The sequence below is a fragment of the Podarcis muralis genome, chromosome 10, assembly GCF_964188315.1.
Source record: "Podarcis muralis chromosome 10, rPodMur119.hap1.1, whole genome shotgun sequence".
NCBI lineage: Eukaryota > Metazoa > Chordata > Lepidosauria > Squamata > Lacertidae > Podarcis > Podarcis muralis.
The window spans coordinates 6,887,762-6,901,579 of record NC_135664.1 but is presented as its reverse complement, the minus strand read 5'-3'; the positions used below and the strand labels follow the sequence as shown (position 1 = coordinate 6,901,579).

The window sequence follows — 13,818 nt, the reverse complement described above, 5'->3', positions numbered from 1 at the left end:
TGCTTTGGACACTGTTATTGGTGCCCTTCCACCAAAAAATCCTGAATATGTTTAATTAATTAATGTAAGTTTGCTGCTTTTAGGACCAAGGGCCACTTTACATGACCTTTTAGCTATAAATTGTAAGGTGCGTTTATATTTAAAGACATTTGTACCCCACATTTCTACCTCAGATGAAACAGTTAATACATTAAATATAACAATATCACAGGAGACCACATATAATATGAGAACAAATATTGGTAGTAAATCAGGAAGAAAAACAAAATACATACCCAGCAGGCCTGAACATACTGTCATATTGACCATGAAGAAGAAGAAGAAGAGTTTGGATTTGATATCCCGCTTTATCACTACCCTAAGGAGTCTCAAAGCGGCTAACATTCTCCTTTCCCTTCCTCCCCCACAACAAACATCTCTGTGAGGTGAGTGGGGCTGTGAGACTTCAGAGAAGTGTGACTGGCCCAAGGTCACCCAGCAGCTGCATGTGGAGGAGCGGAGACGCGAACCCGGTTCCCCAGATTACGAGTCCACCGCTCTTAACCACTACACCACACTGGCTCTCCTGTTGAGTTTCCTGTTGGTTTCCTGTTGAGTCTATACCCAGTACCAAGGATTGCTTCTACATAATGTGTGAAATAGCCCTATCTCTTACATCTTGGCTAATGTCTTCAGGTGGGATATATCTGGAGCTGTAATCGGCACTGAATGTGGAACCCTGGAATCAGGTTCATCAGCTGTTTTTCTCAGAGATGGAGAGAGAAAGCTGTGCACTCCATATATGGACACTACAGGTTACGGAAATCTGAGGTTTTATTTCAGCATGGGTGAGTATGAGCCATTAGTATGTTTTGGTATGTGCATATTTGATGAGAAAAGGTTAGTTATTCTTTTGGAGAGTGTGTTACAACCAGTCCTTCTGTCTGAGTGCCTGTCCTTTTCAGAATCTGTGCGGCACTTGATCCTCACTGCCTCGACTACCCTTGACCCTTGGTTTGGCCGTTTTCCCTTCCAGCATTTTCTCACTGTCACTTGCTACTAAGCCTTCACCAGGAAGCAGTTATCACAAGTACTTTTGACAAAACTAGAATGGTGATAGTTCATCCCTTCCATACTGAGACTGGATCTAGACACGTCAAAGAAACAATTCAGTTAATTGTGTTGTAAACTCACAGAGGGAAATCAGGTAGGGAAAGACAGGACTCCTCAGCCTCATCTTGTGTCACAGTGTTATATCGCATATACAACACATATAAAACACTTTTTCTTTACAAATCTAGCTGAGTCCTGTGTCTTCTAACCTCATAACTCTGTGCATTTCCCCCTCCAAACCCTGGTAGGGGCAGAAATATATGCTATTTGATGCCACCAGGACCTGAGTAAATTTTACCACACATTTCCTAGGAAGAGGTAGAAAACTGGACCTGTATTAATCATAACATCGAGTTCCAGCTTCTGGTTCTACTTCACCTGCTACATTTCCAGTGGGATGGGAGGTGTATGAACCTAGTGTCATGGCACCTGAGTCAGAGACAGTGTTTTTGAGGAGCATATTTTGCAACAGAATTGGAGGCCAAAGATTCAAGTTGGCTATGCCTTAGTGTCCCAGAAAAAGAATCTGTATTTTAAAGGTGTTGGACAGGGCTTGATAAATACGCTGGTGGTCACCTGAAGAGTTCCTCCTCTTCATCTTCCTTCCTCTTGCATTTTGTGCCTTCCCATTTTTTCTTTTCTTTTCTAGCTAGTCCGGTAATGAGCTGTTACAATAATGACTTGCCTGTGGTTTAAAAGCAACCTAACCCAGACAGAAAAGTATTCTGTACAACCTCATGCTGCAGTACTTTTGGAAATCTTGTACTGGTGGGCCTTCCACAAATGGGTGGTTGTTACCTTGGTTAACACTTTGCGAAGACAGCAGATGAGATAGCAAGCAGGGGCATAGATACGAAAGCAGAACCATCTGCCTCTCTTAGTAAGAGAGCTGCAATTACTGGAGTTTTGTAACTCTTTTTGGTAGTGGGAACCAACAAGCAGAAGATTTCAATGGCAAAATCACACACTTTGTCTCTGCGACACTTTTTCCAGGAATGTTGTTTTGCAAGCTCTACAGATCAGGTAAACTACATGTGGAGCTTATTCTTTCAACACTGTGTTCATTAATGTGAAATGGAAAGACAGTAAAGGAAACAGAGAATAAATTTGCTTTTCCGATGAAGCAGCCTTTTATGTCAAAAAGAGTAAACAGCCTTTCTTACTGGAAGTGGAAGTTCTCTGATATTTGCTCTGAATTGTCACGTCTCCTCTGTGCTGCATAATGTACAAAAAAAAAAAGCACAGGAAGGGGAGATTTCTGCATTTCCAGGTCTTTCAGGAGATGCACACCTGCATGAAAAACAGGAAAGACACTTTAGTCGACCTTCTGAACTCTTGGGCAAAGCTGTTGGCTCAGCAAGAAAGACTGTCGACTTTTATGATCACACTGAAAAACATTGTGTGAAAATTTACTTGGTTGAATATTCAAGCGGGGGAAATATTAGGAGGGTGGAAGTAAATTTTAATTTGAGTTTAAAATATAGGAGCTGAACTGCATCCAGAATAATCCCACAGAACAGTCTTGTTGGGATTGTAAACTTCAAGTTGCAGATAAGAATCTGCATGCTTAAATACTGTGTGAAATCAACCTTTCTGCATATAGAAAACCAGCAGAACAGTATGAAACAGTCAGGAAAATGTGCTTCTTTTCTACACAGAGTGACTTTCTTTTCTTTTGCTTTTAACTTCCAAGCAGGTGGTTCTCATCACTGTTTATTTAAACCTCATTTTGGGATGGGAGTTCTATTGCTGCATATGCTGCATTTCAGTGGCATTGACTTTTGTTTCAAATGTTGCACACATCAACTTAACAATGTTTGGCGACTGTCATCTTCACAATTGCTTTTATGTAAGGTGAGAAGATTTTAACATACAACTGAATGTTAAATAGCTAACCCCACCAATATACACATTGCTACAGGTGGAAGCTGTGATGCTGGGCAAACCCATGAAAGTGACGTCATATTGTACGCAAAGATTGAAGGAAGAAAAGATCACTTAAATCTGGATACAATGACCTACACTTCTTATAGGGTAAGAGTTCAAAACAAATCCTGAAGGTAGCACAACTCAGGTGACAAATGCTTGGCTCCTAAACTGATCCTCCGTTCATATATTAGATTTCCACCAATTCCCCATTCCTCTGTACCCCCCCTTCCTGTTTCCAAAACTATTCCCAAATTTGAGGCAAGTTTGGAGGGGCTTGCTCAGGTAATAAGACTATTAAAATAGTTGTGAAATTAGCACGGTGTCTTCACCATTTAAAAAAATTCTTGGAATTGTAGTTCAATAAGATGGCTATGAATTCTGTTCATCCTAGCCTGCCTAACAAAGTCATAATTCCCAACCTCTTTGGGAATATGGGAATGACTCTTAGACCTATTCCTGTAGTATGGGTACAACAAAAATAACATACAGGGCCCTAATTCACACACAAGAGAATAGAGGCGCAGGTTACAGCAGCAGCCAAGGCAACATTTTTCCACCTTCGCCGCATCAAGCAGTTGGTCCCTTACCTTTCCCGCCCCGACCTGGCTACAGTGATCCATGCGACAGTCACCTCCAGGCTTGACTACGCGGGTCTGCCCTTGAAGCTGTCCCAGCAACTCCAGCAGGTGCAGAATGCTGCAGCAAGGCTCCTCACGAGGTCCCTGCCATGGGAGCATATTCACCCAGTGCTTTTCCAGTTGCACTGGAGTACAGGGTCAGATTTAAGGTGCTGCATTTGACCTTTAAAGCCCTTCACGGCCAAGGACCCTCACACCTACGGGACCGCCTCTCCCGGTATGCCCCACGGAGGACCTAAAGGTCCATAAATAGCAACACCCTAGTGGTCCCAGGCCCTAAGGAAGTTAGATTGGCTTCAACCAGAGCCAGGGCCTTTTCAACACTGGCTCCGGTCTTATGGAACGCTCTGCCTCATGAGACCAGGGCCCTGTGGGATCTGATTTCTTTCCGCAGGGCCTGTAAGACAGAGTTGTTCCACCTGGCCTTTGGCTTGGAGCCAATTTGATTCCCTCCCCCTCTTTCTTTTTTCTTTCTCCTCCTGTGATGAGGCTGCATTTTAATATTTTAATGTTTCAATATTTTAATGTTGTATTTTAATCTTGTTTTTAAGTTGCAATCATTCAACTTGTTTTTATTATTGCTTGTTAGCCACCCTGAGCCCGGCCTTGGCTGGGGAGGGCGGGGTATAAATAAAAATTATTATTATTATTATTATTATTATTATTATTATTATTATAATGTGCAAGTACTGCTTTTGGAACAAAAGTTTTCTAACATAGTTTGTATGTATTTATATGTATTTTTGTGTGTCTGTGTGTGTGTCTATTTATCAGTCTGTAATTTATCAGTCTATAATTTATGTATCTCACAGATTACATTACAGCAATGTAATTAATGTGATTTCTGTTGAAGGTTCCATCTTTGGTTTCGGTTGTCATCAGTCCAGAGCTGCAGACTCCAGCCACCAAATTCTGCCTCAAGCAGAAGAATCATCAAGGGCATAACAGAAATGTCTGGGCAGTTGATTACTTCCATGTCCTGCCAGTGCTTCCTCCCACTGTAACTCATATGATACAGTTTTCTATTAACTTGGGTTGTGGAACTCACCAACCCGGCAACAGGTAATTGCATTTATTTATTTTTTAATGTAATTGTTAATTTCTTTTAACAATTCTAGCTTTTATCAAACTGCCTCCCTGTGCTCCTTGGTGCATTTGTGCAGGGCTAGTGTTAGGATCTGAGGGCTCCTGAACAAGGGACCATCCATGTTGGCTGAGAGCCAGCATGGTGTAGTGGTTAAGAGCAGTAGTCTCGTAATCTGGGGAACCAGGTTCGCGTCTCCGCTCCTCCACATGCAGCTGCTGGGTGACCTTGAGCTACTCACACTTCTTGAAGTCTCTCAGCCCCACTCAGCTCACAGAGGTGTTTGTTGTGGGGGAGGAAGGGAAAGGAGAATGTTAGCTGCTTTGAGACTCCTTAAAGGGAGTGAAAGGCGGGATATCAAATCCAAACTCCTCCTCTTCTTCTTCTTCTTCTTCTTCTTCTTCTTCTTCTTCTTCTTCTTCTTCTTCACCATGAATGGGCTGAGGTAGCAAGATAAGCAGAATGAGGGAACATAGTAGGAGAGAAGACCATAGCTCACTGTTAGAGTATGATTGGCCAAGTAGAAGGTGCCATGAGTGATCCTTGGCATCTCCAGTTGAAAGTATTGAGCCCCTTTGGGGGCTCGTGGACACCTTTAAGAAGTTTCAAAAAATGTGAGCACCATTACAAAATGGCTGTCATGAGGCCTGGCTAGTCACAAAGGACAGGTAACTTGCCCAAGTAACTGAGTACAAGGAAGAACTGAGGTCTGTACATACAAATACACAACAACTCCTTTGAGCTCACAGCTTTCTGCTGTAAATTTAAAACAAATGCATAGATGGGGTCTGAACCACAAACCAGAAAATTGCTCATTTGAATCCATGGTTTTCTGTTCAATGGAAGACAATTATTTCTTCAAATTGATTCTAACTGAACTCACTTCCCCAATCATCTCCTCTCCTTCCTTCCTTCCTTCCTTCCTTCCTTCCTTCCTTCCTTCCTGCCTGCTCTCTTTCGGCTCCACCAACACCTCATCTACACTGGTTTGGTCCTCCCTATGTGGCTCTGGCTTTCCCCTTCCCTCCCTTCCCTCCATGGCCCCATCTGCTTTCTTTCTGGGTCTCACAAGGTCCCATCCACCCCTGCCCAGATGATCCATGCAAGCAAGCCAAGTCACACCATGTGTCATAAATATTATTGTGAGCCAAGCCACATGTGAAAGACAACAGCATTCTGTAGGTTTATGTAAAACTTCAGCATCTATTTTCTTCAGCTAGGACAATAAAAGCATCAGATTAATAAGGTTTGAAAGTTTTGGCCAACTTCTGCATACAACTTCTTGGGAACCCTTAGTTGGCCATATGTGTTCTACATATGTGAATGTAGGTGTTCTGTGTTTTGGTAGACCCTGCTCAGGAGAGATCTACAATTAGAACAGTCCTTTTAAAATGAATTTCTCTTTTAAGGTACAGGTACAAGCATAATTTCCTGCTTCATAGTAGGGTTTTTCAGTACAGTCTTTGATCTTTTTTGAAAGATCTCCTTTCAACTCACATAGTGGCTCCGATTCAGGGAGTTTGTTTTGCTTTATTCATTTTTGAAAAGAACTGCTAACTTCCCACAAACCTCATCTACATTTCAAAAATAATTTCACCGTGCAAATCTCCTTGTCCACCAAAGCATAATTTTTAGCAGTACTCTCATTTCATGACTAGGAATATAGTAGAATATGGAGTAAATGTGGTCCTCAAAGGTATCCATAAAATTTCAACTCAAATGAAATCAGTGAAGCCTCATAAGCTATTTTAATTTACATTTAAAATATCACACACACAATAATTGTGCGGAAAGACATTCTTCAAGTAAAATCATATTCCAAATAAATTATTCTGAACTGGATAAGCCATGTGCTGGCTATTTGGCGCCAGGCTGATGAATTATTAATTTGTCTTAATGCTTCATTTGCAGAACTTAAAATGAGACTATTAGAATTAAACTGCGCTGCTTAAATTATTCTACACAGACATTTTTCAAAAGGCTACATTTCTTTCAATATTTCCCAAATTAGTTGAAAGCTCACAGAATGTGACTTGTGCTTATTCCAAAAGTATGTACTGAAAGTGCTTTTATTTTTTATAATGAGTGGCAGTAAAATACTTTAAAAGTTCAGAGGTGAGGTGATTCATGTTGCAAGAACTTTGGATTAACTCACACATTTTTGACCACTCACACATACACTCCTCCTCATTATGGACGTTGGTGGAGATGGTTGCAGCAGGGCATTCTGGGATGACAAAGATCAATCTGGGTTCTGGTCTGGCCTTGGGACCAAGCTGACCTTTACCTAGAACTGAGCAAGGGAAGTACAAGCTTATTCCTGCTTCTCAGTCACAATGAAGCTTTTGATAATGTTGACCTTGGCATCCTCCTGGACCAGCACTATAGGATAGGGTTGGAGGATCTGTTTTACAGTGGTTCCAGTCCTACCTATGTGGTCAAGTCCAGAGAGCATCACTGGGAGAGTGCCTTTTCACCCCTGAGAAGTTATGTTCTGGGGTGCTACAGGGCACTATTTTATACCCAGTGCTATTTAATATCTATAAGAAGCCACTGGGAGCAGTCATCAGGAGATCTGAAAGAGGCTGTGTGTGCCACACATATCTAACCTATGATCACCTGAACTGCTCCAATATGTGAATATCTCCTTAGCTAAGATCTCTCACACATGTACTTCTTGTACCCCGTACCCACCCTCCACCCACTAGAATGCTTCTTGGAGATGCATGGAAAGCTGTTCCTTCTCAAGGTCAGAGTAGTCTGATATAGGTCTAACATCTATACACACTGCAATCCTCCTCTTCCCCCCCCCCCACTGCCTTTTGAGCTTCTCGGCTACTTGGGAGGAGGCTGAGATTGTCCACTATGCAGCTTCTTCATCAAGAAGACAGCTATTCTCTTATGCCTACTCTATTTCTGTGCTTCTGTGGAATATAACATGCGTGCACAGCTTGGCCTTTTATCCCTGATTGTTCTGAACTTATGAAATATAAATAACCCAACTCAATTGCCAGCTCAGCCTCCTGACCCCTCCACAAAATGGTTTATTACTATTAGCAGTAGGAGCACACAGGCCTTACCTCTCAGTTTCCCTTTGGTCTGCCTCCTTCTTGACACACCAGTACTGGCATCAATCCTCTTTAAACCCAATGTAAAAAAAACAACAGCCTGCTGGGTAAGTCAGACTTGCAGAAACTGCTCTCACACCCATCAGCTAAACACTTTCTGACAAGGGTTGCCATCTCATCTTTTAACGCACTGTGCTCCATGTCTGTTTCATCTTGGAATGTTCAGCACTCACAGGCATTTCATACCTCAGCATCCAGGGGATCAATTATTAAATAAGCCATGATTTTAAAGCTTTTGTGTGTTCTTGCTATTAATCGCAGTTAGTGTGGGATGAATAGCCCATTTTACTTCTCTGTTTCTTTGGGTTCCTAGTGTCAGTTTGGAGTTCTCCACCAACCATGGCCGATCCTGGTCCTTACTTCATTCTGAATGTTTGCCGGAGACATGTGTCGGGTCTCACCTTCCTCACAGCACAGTCTATGCCTCTGAAAATTACAGCGGGTAAGGAAGTTTGCTCCCCAAATAGCTCTAGTGCAAGAATGATGCAAGAGGAAATTGCTCGTGACTCTGAAAAGCAACGGATGTGATGTCAGTGTCTTAGCTCTTCTCTGTGACAAATGGAGGAAGGCATCTGATGTTATGCTAAGAAATTTTATTCACCTAAGGATGTTTTAATTGTAAGAAGGACAACCTGATGTTTTCAGGACCCATAGTAACTGAAAAATGATTTGATAAATCTATTAAATAAACGTGAGTTTCTTAAGAATTATATCAAGCCTAAACAGTTGCTTATGGTTAACTCCCTCTGCATATTCAAACCTAAATGGCTACATATGAGTCCTCGTTAAGCAGCAATAAAGTTACATTACAAGAGTAAAGTAAACCTTTTATGAGTGATGTCATTAAGGCTTCCTCAAGTGTGGGCAAATCCCAGTATAATAAGGATTTGGCATAAAGGCTCTTACTCTACTTTCCTTGAACATTAGATGTTCGTTCCAGAATTGTTTCCAAAGTTCCTATTTGTATAACAATAATTTGAAGGATTGAGAGCAGCTAGAATAATCTGCTTCAGTGATGATAGCCAGAGAGCTTACAAGCTAAATTTAGATTTGGAGGGGGGAGAGTGAGGCAAGGATATTAAGGAATGAATATATGCAAATACAGTTGCATGCATTCGGACTTAAGCTACTCTATCCACTCCACATGCTCCTAGAGTTTAAGACGCTGTGATCCTTAAATACTAGGATACCCTTTGTTTTTGTGAGTGAATGAAGCATCTGCAGCTGGTATGAGCTTGACACTATTATAACTCTAAATCGACTTTTAACTTTCAAAGCATGAAGGCTCATATGTTTGTTTCAGGTGGAACCGAATAACTATTCCATTTCCAAATGCAGCATTAACTAGAGATACCAGGATCCGATGGAGGCAAACAGGACCAATTCTTGGAAACATGTGGGCAATTGACAACAGTTAGTAGTATTCATTACCATCATCATTGTGACTCAATAGTGCTTATTGTCTGTGCTCCCTTCTCAGTGAGTGCCTTTGTGTTTCACAATATGATAAAAATGGTAGGGATCCCAGTTTCTTAAGCACTCCCCCCAGGTGTTGTTGTTTTCTTTATTAAAGTGAGGCTAAATATCATTTTTCCAATTTAAATGGCTTGCAGAATCTTAGGATATAACATTATGCACTGAAGCAGGCAAATACATACACCAGGGCTGCCCAAACTTTTTTCAAAGAGGGCCAGATTTGATGAGGTGAACGTGTGTGGGGGCTGACCAAAGTTGTTGAGCTTTTTTGAAGTTGCTGAGCTTTTTTTAGGATTTTACCCCAGGACATATACTGCCACGGGGGTCAGCAGGCTGGATTAGGCCCCTGAAACAATGGACTTTGGACATGCCTGACATACACACACAGACAGAGAGAGAGACAGAAATATAGGGAAGTCTTAGAAATTGTTTCGAAAGCATAGATTTACGTATGTATTTTTAAAAAAAATAATAATGCATGTGTCCTATTACACAGCCACATGTGGAGTTGCAGGAATGATTTCTCTGGCTAGGTCCAGACGTACCAGGAAACCAAGGTTTAGCGATTTGCCACCACATCTCCTAATGTCTATTTCTCTTCACACTCCCTGTCTCTTGCACAGGAAGTGCCCGGACACTTCTCTGCGTGGGTTTAAATATTACAGTTAACCATCACTACATCAATCTGAGTGCTATCAACCACACACTCCTATTTTCTCTTTTATAATTGTGTTTAAACTGAGTCTCCAAAGCAGGTGTAGGAGTATGGCTGGTTTCATTTTAATCCTGAGTGGGCAAGGAATTCATTTGCAAGAGGGAAGAGGCAGGGAGAAAGTAGGCAGAATTTCAAAGCCTGTTCCCAGTCCTGCAGTCCTCGTTTAAAGGTAAAGGTAAAGGTACCCCTGCCCGTACGGGCCAGTCTTGACAGACTCTAGGGTTGTGCGCCCATCTCACTCAAGAGGCCGAGGGCCAGCGCTGTCCGAAGACACTTCCGGGTCACGTGGCCAGCGTGACAAGCTGCATCTGGCGAGCCAGCGCAGCGCACGGAAACGCCGTTTACCTTCCCGCTAGTAAGCGGTCCCTATTTATCTACTTGCACCCGAAGGTGCTTTCGAACTGCTAGGTTGGCAGGCGCTGGGACCGAACAACGGGAGCGCACCCCGCCACAGGGATTCGAACCACCGACCTTTCGATCGGCAAGTCCTAGGTGCTGAGGCTTTAACCCACAGCGCCACCTGCGTCCCGCAGTCCTCGTTTAGCAGGCCTTATTGCCAGTAGATATGTAGATTAAGTCATATGAGATTTATTAATAAAATAAGAAGGGCATGATCAAAGCAAAAGCATTTTACAATGTAGCACTTCATTTGTGAATGACATACTATATAGCTGGTTTTATATTAAACATATTTGAGGAATAAGGAAGCTGCAAAATGTGCAAAGCTCTGCAAAAGAAGGTGAGAATTCACTAATATCCCCATAAAGAAATAGGATAAATCTTAACTTTTATTATAAATGCAGGTTTTCAGGCCAAGATCTCTGATGTTGATCTGTGAGTGTGTTGTTGCTTTAACAAAAATTTTGCATCAAGCTAGGAAGTATGAAAAACGGAGTACATTTCTTCTTTTAAACAAGTTGCAGTCCAAAAGCTGCACCATGTAACTCAGTTCTTACAGAAAAACCTTACATGAATTAAAGCTGCAGTCCTATACATACTTATTTAGGAGTGAGCCTTATTGAACTCATTGAAACTGAGTAGACATGACTAGGACTGTGCTTTTAGTCTTATGGTGGGAGGGACATGGGGAAGTACGCTTGATAAGCGATATGAAAATGTGTGATAGTTAATTCCTGCTGTTTTTTGTTGTAATGTTATTCATACATGCACATTTTTAATTTTTTTGCATTAACTAGGGACTAACTGCTTTTGAGGCAATATTAATGTTTTGGATTGTTTGTGGTGACATCCCCAAAATGAAGGGAAATGGACATCAAACACTTTTCACTGTGTATTGTTATCAAGAAGGTATCCATGAAAAAACCGTAAATTCTAAACAGAACAATGGCAGCACAATTGGTGACTGAATGTTCATGTTTTGAAACCAAAACAAGTCCGCATGAATTTTCCATCAGAAATACATATTTAGCTTGCCAGTTTGGGCCTGAACATGGCAATGGCAAGGCTTCAAAGTTTCCAGTGGGAAAACAGAGCCAAACCAGGGACAATTTCAGTATCATGCCAGTTAAATGGAATGACTTTGTTCACATGGGAGTCTATGAGAGTGCTGGGTCCCCTGCTAGACACTAGAGTTTGTTGTCATAGCATGTACATGCTATACAGTGTTATTTGAAATGTTGTACTGTATTGATCATTACTAACTTCTTAGGTTTTCACACACTCATTGTGTGTTATTCATATCCATTGCTGGTTTTCTTGTATTTGTCTTGGGTCTTATTGAGCTCCTGGATAATGGATATAGTAAGGCGATTTTTGGAAAACTGCTTATCCATATCAGTTTCCTTCAAAAAAGGGGCAAATGTCCAAAAAATATCCACAGCGTAACCTTAATTGTAACAATATTCAAAAGAACATAAATCATCTTGCAAGAGCAAGTTTTGTTTCAGTCAGAGTCATAGTTAACAAATGCATCCATCCATATAGTCACTATAAATCTATCACTTACACAATCACATTGCTTGGATCAAAGGTAAATATCCCAGTCTTGCTTGATATTATGAAGTCAGTATATCTGTGCCTTGTTTGTTTTTTCTTTGTCTCAGAATATAATATAACTAGTTTTCTTTATCTGCAGTTTACATTGGGCCATCTTGCCTCAAATTCTGCTCAGGTCGAGGGCAATGCAGTAGAAATGGCTGCAAGTAAGTCTGATATAAACCATCGGCCAGTGTATTTGTGCTTCATATTATGGTTCTTTCTAGGTTGTAAGATAGTCTGTCCTCTGGGAATGCACCCTCTCCTGGTGGAATAGGTAGGATCCTCTACAAGTGGTTATCAAGAAGAAGAGTTCTCGCCTCGCTTAGACCAGACCTGTCTCAGTAGCAGCACTCTTGTTAAGTCGTTCTGTCATTCATTCAGCCCATATGGAATCAAAACAATTATCAGGTCCTCTGGTGTGGCATACGTAGGTGCCCATGGGAGGGGCAGTGCTATTCACCAAATACTACTGCAGTGTTTCAGAGGGGCCTACCTGGGATCCGCCATGTAACATGGACTGCAGCACCACCTGATGGGTTGCTCCCTTTGTCTTCCGCCTTTACTTTGTTTACCATGCCTATTATTACCTCTCCCAACTGGCAGTGGCAAAAGGCATAGCTTCAGCTGCAGGGAGGAAAGCATCTTCCATGAGCTCCATACCTGCTACTTCAAAAATTATTTGCCTTTTCTCCAGAGGTTTTGGAGCATTTTAAAGTTCCTCTAACTGACACTCCAATGGTCACCCTAACTTTTAACGTTTACCATCCAACCAAAACAATAGTTGCACTGACGTTTTGCTTCATCAGGTGTTTGAGACTGACTCCATTAGCCTCAGAGCTTCAGTCTCTGTTTGCTAGGGTTCTGGTTATGTGGACTGGTCACCTAACTGCTTTCGCCAAATCTATTAATTAAAAAATGGTCTGTAAAATATATCTGTGTCTGTGACCTTTGTAGCAGAGTCCCTTTTTGATTGAGTGGTAGTTTTCTGCTGCTCCAGAGAAGCGGACACGGAGCAATGGATCCAAACTACAAGAAAGAAGATTCCACCTAAACATTAGGAAGAACTTCCTGGCAGTAAGAGCTGTTCGACAGTGGAATTTGCTGCCAAGGAGTGTGGTGGAGTCTCCGTCTTTGGAGGTCTTTAAGCAGAGGCTTGACAACCATATGTCAGGAGTGCTCTGATGGTGTTTCCTGCTTGACAGGGGGTTGGACTCGATGGCCCTTGTGGTCTATTCCAACTCTATGATTCTATGATTCTATGGTCCTAGGTTTCTGGCCTCGGTGTCAGTCACAAGCAGAAATGAGTCCATGCCTCTCCTTGGCCACGGAGCTGTCATTTGCAGCTGAGGATCATGAAAGCTCGGAATTTCCCATGATTCCCAACCGCAAAAATAATAATGGGAGTCCTCTGCCATATGTTACCCCTGCCGTTCCCTAGCGCTTTGTGAATAAAAGGTTGGCGAGTGTCAAAGTAAGGTTATCTCGGGTGTTTCATTGAACCCTTCAAAAAAAATTGACTTTTTCAGAGTGCTCACATGAAATACTTCTAGCAACTTGCTTTGTTTTCGGTCAGACCAGAAGTGTGAACCTATTTCTGCCCACACATCCAAAGGACTATGAATGACACCTGTTGGATGTGGGTAGGGCTCTTATTTGTTGCACTTAGGATGTACCAAGCCATGTCAACAGAGAGCTGATTTCCACATCATGCTAAGCCATACCACAGCTTAGTGTGAACTCACAAGGATTAGGGTTCCT

General features: G+C 41.9%; 1 protein-coding gene across 2 annotated transcripts in view; it reads left to right on the top strand.

Annotated features, from left to right (window-relative positions):
- Positions 1-13,818, top strand: part of RELN (reelin) — a 304,253-nt gene that overhangs the window by 169,219 nt on the left and 121,216 nt on the right. For both annotated transcript variants that reach the window (XM_077935775.1, XM_077935774.1), the window contains 6 exons: positions 676-827; positions 3,014-3,126; positions 4,513-4,721; positions 8,185-8,313; positions 9,175-9,284; positions 12,158-12,224. In XM_077935775.1, the coding sequence (XP_077791901.1) occupies positions 676-827; positions 3,014-3,126; positions 4,513-4,721; positions 8,185-8,313; positions 9,175-9,284; positions 12,158-12,224 (780 nt within the window). The remainder of the gene's footprint in view (positions 1-675; positions 828-3,013; positions 3,127-4,512; positions 4,722-8,184; positions 8,314-9,174; positions 9,285-12,157; positions 12,225-13,818) is intronic.